The sequence below is a fragment of the Thunnus maccoyii genome, chromosome 17, assembly GCF_910596095.1.
Source record: "Thunnus maccoyii chromosome 17, fThuMac1.1, whole genome shotgun sequence".
Taxonomy (NCBI): domain Eukaryota; kingdom Metazoa; phylum Chordata; class Actinopteri; order Scombriformes; family Scombridae; genus Thunnus; species Thunnus maccoyii.
The window spans coordinates 11,440,539-11,453,879 of NC_056549.1; the positions used below are offsets into that span (position 1 = coordinate 11,440,539).

General features: G+C 39.5%; 1 protein-coding gene across 2 annotated transcripts in view; it reads left to right on the forward strand.

The window, feature by feature from the left end:
* LOC121882030 (1-phosphatidylinositol 4,5-bisphosphate phosphodiesterase beta-4-like) overlaps window positions 1-13,341 on the forward strand; it is a 72,054-nt gene that overhangs the window by 25,851 nt on the left and 32,862 nt on the right. The window contains exons 1-2 of one of the 2 annotated variants that reach the window (XM_042389957.1): window positions 4,138-4,288; window positions 10,774-10,871. In XM_042389957.1, coding sequence (XP_042245891.1) covers window positions 10,788-10,871 — 84 coding nt within the window. In that variant the 5' untranslated portion in view covers window positions 4,138-4,288; window positions 10,774-10,787. Of the gene's footprint in view, window positions 1-4,137; window positions 4,289-10,773; window positions 10,872-13,341 lie in introns of those variants that run through there. The other variant, XM_042389955.1, reaches the window with a different exon arrangement.

The following is a 13,341-nucleotide window of genomic DNA, read 5'->3' on the forward strand; positions in this document are numbered from 1 at the left end:
ATCCTTGTTAAGGCAAGTACATGTTTACTTAGCGATCACCGTCGTTACTGTTCAATGACTAAATGAAATGTAAAAACAGAAGCAGGCGATAGCAACATTGATTTCACTGCCATATGTGCTGTTACAGAGGTCGTCTTGGTGTTATAAAAACACTATATTCCTAGCTGAGGGCTCACATTGAATTAAAGGCTACTTTTATCAAGTGTAAACAGTAGAATTTTTATGGTCTCGCTTTGTGTCACAGTATGAGCACTGTGTTAGTGATGTGGTAGCAGCAGAGTATGGGCAAACGTGAACCCTTCTGCTAACTGGATTCCATCTGATAGGGCAGAGTTTAATCTAATTCAAGGTAATGCAATTGAGCAAAACTGCCACCACCAGAATGTTTTAGTCTGTCTGTGATCTTGAATAAATGTCACCTCAGAGCAGCAAACCTGTTGAAGTTTGCTTCCAGGATATTTGCGCGCGCGTGTGTGTGTGTGTGTCCTTTTGTTTTTTTTTGTGTGTGTATCCTGGTTGGTGGTTGTCTTGCCGGAGGTCATAACACAGACTGTTTGGTGTTTAACTAAACCAGTTGACCTGAGGTGTGTTCTTTTCTTTCTTTCGCCATGTCAAGGGGTGGACACTGTATCACACAAACTTGTACAATATAATGCAGTCGAAAAGTTCCTGCAGTAAATGCTGCCTTTCTAAAGCTTGTGTTCAGTTTTTTTGTTTCAAATATGTCAGGAATGTATTGATACAACAAAGGTGTGCCTTTTGAGACCATAGTTTGAGGTGTTAGATTGCAATATATGTTTTCATGGCGGTGTAATAACTAGTGCAAATGCAGTAGTTTTGTGTGTCGGTATTTTCCTAACCTTGAAATGAGCTTCGTCCATTCCCTGGTATTTATGTGTTATGTTAAGGACATGGTGCAAAAATGTAAGCTCCATGCAGATGAAGCAGTGCAAGGCAAGGTGGCAAGGTGTTGATATTCTGTTGGCTCTGACATTGTACTGAGAATAAACACAAGGCTGTTTTCAGTGCAGAATAATAACACTTCAATCTAGACACTTTTCAACCAGTAAATGTATTCAGAGCATCATTTGCGGACAATGATCCATTGTGCTTACCATGATTAGATATTGTGCAACCAACACCAGGCTATTGTAAAATAACCAGACAGACGTGTGTTTGGGCATACATGAGACTGGTTTGGTATAATTTATTAATTTCTTGGTTAATGTAAGACATTCTGAAACTGGAAATACAACACAGAAAGAAATTGTAAGACAGTTAAAAGTTCACTTCCCCTGTTATCCTCATGCTTTTTCTAATTTTCCCTCTCTTTCTCTCCTCATCTGAAAACCCCAGGAGAAGGGAATAGCCACGTGCATTAGAGCGTTCTTTCCAAAATGTCTGCCAAAGTGCTGTTTAATTTTTAACTCTTAAGATGCAATTTTAATTGCAATATGATGTGATGCAGCAGAATTATGAACCTAATTGGTGTTTGGTAGTAGTGAGTAGAGGAACAAAAAAAAAATCCACTCTAGATAATCATGTTAAAAGGATTATCATGAAAATTGTCAATTTGTGCAAGCCAATAAAACATCTTGAACATCTTAACCTACTGCCTCACTCACAGTTCTGGTAGCAGTTGCGTTATTACTACATGTAAACTAAATCTAATTAAATGTAACATAATTAATCACTTAAGTGAAAAAAGTGAAGGCAAACAGCAAAATGCAACATTTTAAAAATGTATTATTTATACTTTTACTGCAGCCTACAACAGAGTCAGTAACTGTACATAATGGTTATTATCTGCATTATTGTGTTGAAAAATGTGCCTAAAATGACGACACTTCAAATACTCCACAACTAACTTAAACTTCAACTTCAATGAGCCACTTGTGTGCATCATACTGTACACACAAATGCAGTTTGGAGACTTACCAAGAGCCATAAAATCATTGTTAGAATAAGTGGCCTCAGTGGTATTTGATCCAACCATTGCAGAGTTAGTATTGTGCTCTGTGCACTGAGCTAAACAACCTGTTTGTGTTGACCGACAAGGCCGGCAGAGAGAGGTGATGTGTGGGAAATGGTCAGTGTTATTTGTCAGAACCTGAATGTGATCTGAATAGGAATATGATGCATTGAAGAAAATCTGACAGAATGTGTATACTGATACACTATATGATCAGTATATGGTTCAAATTGGGGATAGCACAAGGATGAACCATTCAAATTTGTGTTGCAGTTAATCATCTACTATAACGGATGTAGTCAAAAATATACAATCGTGATTAAAAACGGATCACAAAATCGTAAAACCTAGCTGTGGAATTAACATTTTAGTCATGAATATAAATAGTATTGCTTTAGGTTTGTGTCTCATACTTTATTATTAATGAGAGCACTGTTTTAAGTCTTGATTTGATGCCCTTTACTGTTCTTCTATATCAAAGATGGTACATTGCTTGACATCGCTGACATTTTGTGTTAACTGTCTTAGAGGGTGATTGTCAGAGCTACTAAACAAACAGATTAAGGTTCACATCTTTGGCTTTTTGACAATTGAACATGACGGGCATGAAGAAAATTGTTCTTAGTGGCGGCGGATTTGTATTGGATAGCAGAAAGTCAATGTAGGTGAGTTGGTAGATGTCCTAAGATGGCTTCAGCCTCAAGGGCTGCTCTGACCCTAATAGTGAGAGAAGAAGACTGATGGTATTGTTGAGGGAGAGCTATGAAACAGTGTAGGGGGTCTGCACAGGCAACTTTCCATGTCTTTTTGCAGATATGCACTGTGTGAGCGCAGAGTGTAATTGAAAAGCAAAATACTAGTATTTTCAGTTGTATCTCTGTATTGTTACACTGCACTAACAAAAGCACACTTTCATATACACTTGTTTTGTCATTGTCGGTCAGTAGTTTGGAACCTTGTGTTTGTGGAAAGACTAGAGGGATGTTATCGGTGGCTTCACTTCTACACTCTCTTAGCTGGAAGACAAGGCAAATATCCTAGACAAACAGATAAGAGGACATGATGACACTTGGTCCTATGTACAATTGAGATTAGAATCCAGGATGCAGCAGTGAGACAATAATGTGACTGCATGTTCTTGTGCCAAGAAAGCAGCTACTGTATAGGGGAGAAAATAAGGACCATGCTGTTATCCTGCCAGACATACAGTAAGTGTTATATCTGACTTGCACCTAATACTTTGCCGCTTCTGTTTGTTTATAAAACTTGACAAAGCCAACAGTACAAGTGTGGAGCAGTACAGTGGAACAGCACTGAAAATTGTGATGCTGCATTACCGTGTGTGCAGAGAATGTACACAAACGCTCGGCTGGTGTTTAAACAAGCCTAACTTTCCCGACACTCCTTAAAGTTCCTAGAATTTGAGGCAAGTGCAAATAATAGAACGAGGCAGTATGCAAATGTATTTGGATTCCCTGATGAACAGGTTTAAGAAGAACATTGAATGATTGAACATTTTGGATAGAAGAATGTTAGAAATACTGTTAATTAGTCATTGTTTTATGTAATTGTTATCATTTATGTTTTTATCTGAAAACAAAGCCACTTGGTAACGTTTGTTCGGGGTTTGTTATGACCGGGTAAAAGGAGTCAACCTAACAGACCTTTTTCTCAGCAGGCATTTTGACATGTCAAAGCAGGAAAATTACAGGCACATTTAATAACATGAATGACAGCTGAATCCCACTCTTTTTTTTTTTTCCCAAATTCATGACCATGGTATAGTGCCTGATGGATCATAAGTACGGCTTCTTTCACCTGCGCTTGTCCTGCTATGACAAGTCAAAATATTTGCAGCCTTTTGTGGCGTTGGTGTAGGTTAAGCTGCTCAATCAAGGAGAGTGAAAACAGATGTGCATCATTAGGTTGTCTAAGCAGGGAGTGAGTGGGCACTGTCAAGTTGTAGGAGGAAGGGTAAATCTGTCATGTATGTGCCTATACAGTAGGTATGTGCTTATCTGAGCGGGTGGTACATTCCAGCCAGGTGAGGCTAAGAATATAAAATGGCAATCGCTGGTCAGCAGTAGCAGCTTGCTGTGAGGCTGCAGGGTTTATCTGTTGATTTTTTTTTCCACCAGCTTTTTTTTTTTTTTTTTTTTTTTTGGCTTGGACCGCTGCCAGCAGTGCTGCTTTGTAGAAGAAGAGTGTGGGGAAAAGATGTAAATGACTCTTTTAAATCTGATAGGCAGCTCTAAATTTAGGGTGAAAATAATCCCACATCATCTTTTCTCAGAATGGACAGATGAGTCAGTGCAGGTAAAGTTCACCACTAAATAACCTTTTTTTCTGCCTTAATGCTTCATAGCCGCAGATAGAAAAAGACTATGTTTGAAATACATTACTTAAATGCTTAAAGGATGTACATGCAGTACTCCAGCATGCTCATGAGTGAAATGGAGCTTGTGAATTAATGTTTGTTCATATATTTTAATAAGATAGGACAGTAGAGAGATATGGGGTATGAGATGAGAGATACAACAAAGGTCCACTGCTGGAATCGGACCTCACAGTTATGTGGCATGTGTCTTAATCAGTCGGCTACCAGGGCGTGTCATGAATTAATGTTTTGATTTAGAGACACTAGCCTTTGGTGTGGAATTATGGGTGGCAAAATTGTATGATACATGTTTGTATCATACAATTACACTTTAAAGTCTGACATTTTGGGAAATATACTTTTCATTCATACCCACGGTTGGATGAGAAAATCGACAATTAGTTTCATCCCTATGCTCTTTGCAGAGGTCCACGAAATGTATAGTGTAAAAAAGACTGGAAGTGGGGAGAAACGGCTTGCTCAGCCCATAAAAAGTGAAAAAAAAGTTTTGGAGTTCTGCAGTTTTTGTCCTAAAGATACAAATCCATAATGTAATTTATATTTACAAAGTAAAGCAAACAGAATCAGTCCAGCCTACATCCAAGACTTGAAACGTTTTTTAAGTCGAGCCATATATGGTCAAACAATGAGCACCTGGGATATCATTGTTAAGTTGCATGATAAAGATCGTCATATACATCACATATATCTTGTGCTCTAACTCCAACCAGCTGTTTGAGTCTGACGCTGAGTAAAGAAACCACGTTTGAGGCTACAAAAGGAGAAGACAGCAGGAAAATTATGTTTCACTGGAATTTAAATACTTTAAATACTTTTTATTAGCCATTGATGCAGTGGATTTTTGTTCAGTTCAGCTGATGGACTGCACTGTCCTGTTCCAGCTGTTATGAATCAGGATTTAGAAGTGGAAACCTTTTTGCCTAGTAGACTAGTGATTGAGTTTACAGTATGTACGGTATTACATATAGTATTCTGGTTATCAACCTAGGAAAGATCACATACAAGAGAACAGAAAATAAGTAATGAACAGGATATGGACCTAATTTATTATTTCAGGGCATTATTTCTTGTTTTATTTTAATAATGTTAGTATTGGACTTTGTAGCCCATAACTCTAAATTAAGGTCTGTTTTCTGGTTTATCAGAAAAGAGGGAACCTCTTGTCAATCTAGATATTGCTGAGGTGTTGGGCTTTTTTTTTTTTTTTTTTAAATCTGGAGATTCTCATTTAACTAAATATCTTTATGTAGCAGTATTATTCAAAACATAGGCTCAGATGGTTCAGTGGGATTAAAATTTTAAATGTATACATGATGACATGATAACACCAACAACATTAGGTGATGATTTGTGCTGTAAGCCTCACAAAAAAGGCCTATTTTCCCCCCCAGTTTTCTCTGGTTTCACTTGATTAACAAAGCTGCAAAATATGTTATTAGTAACACTGGAGCTCTTTACTTGATACCTATTGTGTATTACGCAGTGAAGGAGAGCTTTGGTTATTGTGCCAGCCACGTCAGATATGCCACTCTGTGTGTTGTTCACTTGTGTCCATTTGAGTGTGTCCCCAGTCAACCCTTCCACCACTGGCTGACTGATGTAACTGTAGCCTAATTTTAGTTTATGAGGTGTGGGACCGCTGGGTGTTACCCTAGCTGCCATTTTAGACGAGGAAGCTGGGAACAGCGTGCCTCACGGGGCTCCTATCTATCGTAATTATCTCATTGTCAGGGGTTGGACAGGGGGCTCGGACCTCACTCGCTTCCTTCAGCTTCCCTCGGCTCCTCACGTGCCCACTCACACGTCCAGGAGCTCAGAGGCCTGATCTGCATGCTGGCATGGCCTTACAGAACCTCCGCCGAGCTGCTATTGGACAGATCTCATCCCGCTGAGGAAAATGTTATCTAATGCATACTGTTGAGAGTGGCAAGATCTAGGCTAATATCAGACAGGACAGCACAACCCAATTAGTCCAAATTAGATATGTAATTTTTTTTTTCCTATCTGAATCATTTTAAATCAGGTTTTGGAATATGTTACATGTCTGTCAGATTTGGTTTAGTATTACTGAATGAAATTTGGACGGCGTGCAGCCGATTTACAGTAGCTTGGGTTGTGTTATTGGCGCCCTGTGTGGCCTCAGTTCTTAAGCTGCACAGGAAGTGTGCATCTGTTTTCATCCCCCTAACAGGATGTGTGTGTCTGTGTTATATATGGTAGAGGGCTGGATTTGATGGAGTATTCCCCCTTTTTGCACATCTCTACATGTATTGACCTGGCTGCTATATCTCCTGTAGCTCTGTGAGGTATAACAGACTTCACTTTTGGCCCAAAATGAGCTAAACAAATCAGCAAATGAAAGGTAGTCTGTTGGGTCCACCTCTCATGTCAAGGGTAATTGTATCTTTTTAATGAACCTTCATGCGCGGGTGAGATTAGCTCGTATTAGCCGCCGTATAATTGTGCGCTCTTTCGGAATCACTCTGTGTTTTCATAATGACAGCTTACAGACATCTCAAAAACCTTGCTTCATCTGCATTTGTCATGCCAGGGGGGTAGACTGTAGCCCACCCAGCCAGGAGTTTTCTGTAGCCTCTGTTGATGTTGTCTGTGATCTGTGTTCCCCACATCAAAAGCAGACATCCCCCCCCCCCACACCCCCCCACTACTCACCATCCTGTCCCCCAGCCTCTCCAGCCCGCCTCTGTCACACACAGCTGTTTCACTCGTCCATCTCTCCCTGCCCAACGCTGTTCTGTTTTATCTCTACGCTTCTCATGTTGCACTCTCTCTTCATCTCTCATCTCTCCGTCACATCTTTCTGTCTCTCACCTTTTCCTACCTCTCACCGGCTTTATATTCTAGCTCTTACTTTTAGTTCACTGCTTTTATTTTCTCTTGACCCCTCTCTTGTCAGTGCCTTTGCGCATTCGTTTTTCCTTTCTCTCTCTCCTCCCATCTGTCTCTAAGAGTTACTCTGTTTATCCCTATTTCTTTTTCTTTCTCTTCCGCCCATCCTCTGGGCTCCCTCTTTGTCATCTAAGTCATCAACATCCAGTACCCTTCTGTTTTTTCCCTTAAAGGAAAATGGGTGGTTTCTGCATGAAATGTGGCACTTCAGTTTCTGCAATATCTGCAGGGAGCTTACACTCAAAGACACTTGCGCACACATATGCAGACACACTAATAAAAGTGTGATATCAAAGGTAATTTACACCTTCATTACACTGTTGGAGTATTTTAAGACAATTGCAGACGCACCTATCAGAATTTATATGATTGTTCTGTATTAGTATTATTTTCTGTCTGTTAGACAGTGTCTGTATGTAATTATTATTAGAGTAGCCTAGGCTGAAAGACCTCCTAATCAAAATCATATCACACCTCAGAGTATTCCCATAATGACTTAATACCGGCTGAGCTCTTAGACTATACATAGTGTGTCACGTTCTCGCTCTCGGTTTTGCCTGACACATTTGAGGCTGACGTAAGGGGAGCCTATATTTGAGTAGGTGGTGTCATCAACAAGATTACAGTTTCTTGTCAGGACCCCCCCCCTCCCCTCCCTGAGCCGGATGTCTTACGTGACGATACACGTGCAGGTGTGTCACATGAATCAAGCCTGACTCGCTTTTTGTATTTGAAGAGAAGTACAGTGCACATCCAGACTGTTTTAGGCCAAGTGCGAGACAAAAGTAGACTTAATGGAAAATTCCACCCTCAGATACTCTTTAACTGTCAGATATGCTCAACCTGTGTTGTTCAGTCCCACCCAGAGGTCATCCTGCGATGATGTCGCGCACCTACGTCCCCTCGACCTGCCTTGTTTACTTACATTTCACTACTTGTGTCGTTGCGTCTTACAGCTCCGATGCATTCCGGTGTAATGAGGCTACTGGTGGAGAAACTGGTATCGCTGTGTCTTTCACAGTGAATTGCTACCATTGTTACTAACATAACAGTTTCCTGGGGTTTGTTTTCCTTCAAGCATGAATAGAAAAATATATCTGCGCTCTGTATTGCAACGTAACAGCACAGCAACATCTGCTTTCTTGGTTAAAACAGAAACACTGTGAAGCTGAATAAGGTATTTGTTTAGAGAAGTTGTTGTGGAGGGTTTGTCTTGAGATGCAAGATATTTGTTAAAACTTGTGCTTCTTTTATCTGACCAGTAACTGCACGATCAAGTGATTGTGATTAGGAGCGAAACAAAGAAATTTCCATTCATGTCTTTGTGCATTGGTCAGAAGCTAGCTCTATATCTTGTCACTTAATAGATCATTACAAATTTGTTTAAAATCACGCTGCCTAATGTAATAGGCCGTCTCTTTGTGCAGGGAGAGTGTGGAGAGATTAGATAAATTAGGCTACAAATAAAAAAATAAAAAAAAGATTTCAGACATGAATAGTCACTGCAGTTTGAAATGTGAAATGCAGAGTAGAGTATATCTTGGGAAGTAACCCTGTTCATTCATTGTGCGTTTGTATTTCCAAGGAATATATCGAGGTGTATGCATCCAAATCCAAACAGTTAACGCTCAGAGTTTTTATACTCAAAGTGAGAGAGACGAGTGTGAGCATGAACTGCTTACCAATAAGGTTTTATTGGACTGATCTTGTTATACAGTGTATATGTTTAACTATCTGATGGTTTGGAAGTCTCGTTTATATGGTTATTACATATTAAAACTTGCACAATAACTCACACTTCAAGGTGAGAAAATGTGAAATCGGTGTACGTGTAAAGATGTTAAATAAATGTAATTATTGTAGAAGTGCAACGATTAGCTCATTACTCAGTTGACAGGAAATTCATCTGCATTATTTTGATAATCGAATATTCATTTGACATTTTTAAGCAAAAATGCCAAACATTCAATGGTATCAGCTTCTCAAATGTGATGATTTAATGTTTTACTCTGTTATACATGATAGTAAACTGATTATCTCTGGGTTTCGGACTGTTGGTCAGATCAAACAAGATATTTGAACACGTTACCTTGACTCTGGATAACTGTCATTTTCCATTATTTTTGGACATTTTACATATAAAATGATTAATTGAGAAAACAACTGACAGATTAATTGATAATGAAAACGATTGTTAGCTGCAGCCTAACATTAATGATAAATAAGCTGTATTTTCAAATGCAGTGCTTTCTGTATTGCTTACTGTAGTGCTTTTGTTGATGTGAAACTAATGTGTTACATAATAACATATGAAACACATTAGTTTCGCTACACCTACATTTCTTCCTTGTATGCATTGCATATTGCAGACCAGCGGTTCTCAAACTTTTTGCTGTCAAGTATCCCCACATTGATACACATCAGGCCGCAGACCTGTATTTGATAAGCTGTAGTCTCGGGGATCCCCATTTGATAAGATTTAGTGATTCCATAACTGTCTATACTGTAGATCGACAGATTAACAGCGAAGACTGTGAAACCCATGAACGGAAGAGTCATTCTTATACATTCTCTCATTGGGCTAACTCAGTGTCAATGAAAATATGAAAAAGGGGACCCCCTGGAACGTCCTCAAGGATCCCTAGGGGTACCTGGACCCCAGGTTGAGAACTGCTGCTGTATAATATAACACTTTTTCACAAATAAATATCCACATTGATCAGTTGTGTTGTGTTATTCATATTTTAAACAAATGTATATCTTTTTTTACATTATACATGAGGTAATTACTGTGGATGCAGACATCAGTTGTTGGCTGAAGGGGATCTGTCTGTCTGTGTGTGACTGCTTTTTACTGTTTCCTCTGGTCTGTTCTTGTTACTGAAACATTAAGTGGATCTCATTTATAACCCTCAACTTTTTTAATGCTGTGACCTATTTATCATTCCATCCTATTACTCAATTTTCAGTATTTAATTTCTCGTAATGAAAAGATAAATCAAAACATTTAAGGGTTGTCAAATTCCTATTTTGGATGTGTTGTGGGCCAATGGCTTTGGTACTGTACACACACCTGATAACCTCACCGACTACAATATCTGCTCTCACATTTTTTGTATTTTATGTTTAACCCAAAAATAGTCCCGCACATCAGATCTAGTTGATCGGTAAAAAGGTCTTACATGTCACTCTGTTTTGTTATCTCGTTACTCTATTTCTCAGCAGAGGTTATTTTTGGATGAGCCTCTGGAGGGCCAGGTACAGTAGCTGTGCTCAGTGTATGGTGATGCTCATCATCTCTTTATGAAAACAGGAAAGAGGAAGACAGATATGAGTGTTCATATAGCAAGGGTTGTATCTTTGAAACTGCCACCTTTGCAGCCCTTTCCTGTTTGTTACAGATATTTAACTGATATTCTCTTTCTCTCTGTCTGTCTCTCTTTCTCTGGCTCTTTTCTCTGTCTGTATTTCTTCATTTTATTTTATGTCTCAGGTTCGTGAGCAGCCATGACAAAGTCCTACGAGTTCAACTGGCAGAAGCACCTGCCTGAGTTCATGCAGGAGGGTGCTTTCTTCGACCGGTTTGATGAGGTAAAAATGACACATTTCTCTGATGTTTATGAGGTTCCTACAAAACGTAATGAATCAATGAAAATATACCAGGCTGTGACTGTAAAAGCAAACAGCCGTATAACCCGTTTATGCCAGATTCATGATTGATTACATCATCACATGACATTCTGATACAGTTAAGATTTGAGCTTGATGTCCTGGATGAGTGTGTGAAACCTGTGTTGCAAGCTATGAGTTTGTCATTAACCTTGTTGATACTGACATAGATTATTTACTATGTCCTATTATCATTCTTCACCTTAATGACTGTCCCCAGGTCAGTCATTAGTGTAGACAGACACACACCCACATACACACACGTTGTCCTAGGTCACTTTTGGGGACTTACATTAATTTCCTGGAGACTTACCCTAATTCTAACCATAACCACTACTTGCCTAACCAGAACCCTTATCCTAACCTTAACCTAACCCTAAGTTTAACCACTGACCCAAAAGTCAGCGTTTTACCTCAAAAATAGCCTGTGAAAGACCCCCCCCCACACACACACACACACACATAACAGTGCAGAGGCGTCTTCTTTATAACCTGATACGTCATTGTTGAAGTAAGAACTCGAGCTGTAGGCAGGTCACATTGATCAGGCTCATTAAGATGCTTTGGCGTGGCGACTGCTTGTCTGCAACGCATCTAATGAGGGTCTTAACCAACACACTGAAGAGATTATCTTTGTGTGATGTCAGTGAGTGAGCGTGTTCTGTGTTTTTTCATAGACCATTAATAATTTTCTTTATTGTTATATTGGTTTATTATAGGTGCAAATGGAGTCGAGTAATATGATTGAAATTGGTAGAAAATGTGGAAAAAATACAATTCTGGAGAGCAAGAACTGTATAAATCAAGATTGCAGTAGAGATCCTCCACTGCTCACAGTGCCATGGTTTTTAAAATGTTGAAGTCATAATAACTGAGATTTGACATACATCAAGATATAGCTCTGTGTTTAGAATATAATAGAATATTACTGAATAATCCCTCAGTTGCAGCCACAAGTTAATCCAATACCAATATAATTAAGAAAGATGTCGACAACAACAATGGTCAATAACATTAGCGTCACCAAATATTCATCTTGTGCACTTTACGTCCGCGTGTATCAGTATATCTATGACCCTGTGTGTATCTTCCTGTCTTTTCGCCCATGTTTCCTCTGACTAACTTAATCAGGACAGTTAGCTAGGACATTTGCTGAGAAAAGGCAAAGTGTGTCACACACACGCGCGCACACACTGACATGCACACACCCTTGCACACACACACCAGGAAATCCCCTTAGTCCTCTTCGTTTATACGGGCATAAGAGGGGGGGAGGAGGATCCCTCTTAGCCAGAGAAGAAAACTTGAAATAGCGAAGGGAAAAGCATCGTCAAATCCACAGCCGTGTCGAAGTGGGCCGGCACGCTTCTGAAGAACGTGCTCAGCGTGTTGCTTCTGTGAATATGAGCCAGGCTCAGGCAGGACAGGGTTAGTACTGGCCTGAATGATACAAAGGTCGACCTGTGTCAATCACTTAACTAAACGTCATTAATTAAGCTTTTTGTTATAACTGATATTATCCTTTTTTTTTATCTAAACAGCAAAGAGGAGAATAATTTTGATACTAGTCAATTTTCAAGTATTTCATGCTCAGTATCTATGTGTGTTTGTGTGTGTGTGTGTGAGTGCGAGTGAATAGCTGTGGCTCTGTTTCCTGGAAAATAGAAAGCCTGCAGGGGACATCTGCGTCGATTAGAATGACATATGCCAAGTCCACCCACAAACATTCACATGCTCTTTATCAGTCCCTCTCGTACGGTCACTCACACACACAAACACAGGCAAATATGCTAAACAGCATGGATTTTCTTTTCTCCACAAAACATTCTCCACTGACTGAAACCCCACTGAGTGACAGATGGTAGAGACAGGTAATGTGCATGTGTGTTTGCGTGTGTGCCTGTTGGGGATTGTTTGTGTTGCTTTTCAGGGAGCTTTATCATGGACCGCTATCACTATATGGAATCTCTCAACATACTATAGCGTGTCATTATCACTGTCCTTCCCGCAATAGGAAGATCTGACATGGATTATTTGTAAAAGTATTCTGTGTTCCAGACATCTGAATAATTATCTTTTTATAATGTTTAGTCTCCTGTTTTTCTTTACTATCTCTGTTTAACTTTCCCTCTATACAACACAGTGGAGGAGGTGTTAAGTGCCCAATTGACATCCAATAATTCATCAGTTTTTTTTTTTTAGGAGTGAGATATTTCAGATGAGTTTCCCCACTTTGACAAGTCCAGAGGCAGGAAGGTCAGAGGTTAAAGAGGTCATCAGTTATCAGTCATGCTATTAGCCAAAGGGCTTCCTCTGTGTGTGTGTGTTTGTGTGTGTATGTGTGTGTTTTTTGATCATTGTCTCACTTATTGGAAATCAACCACTTAAGATC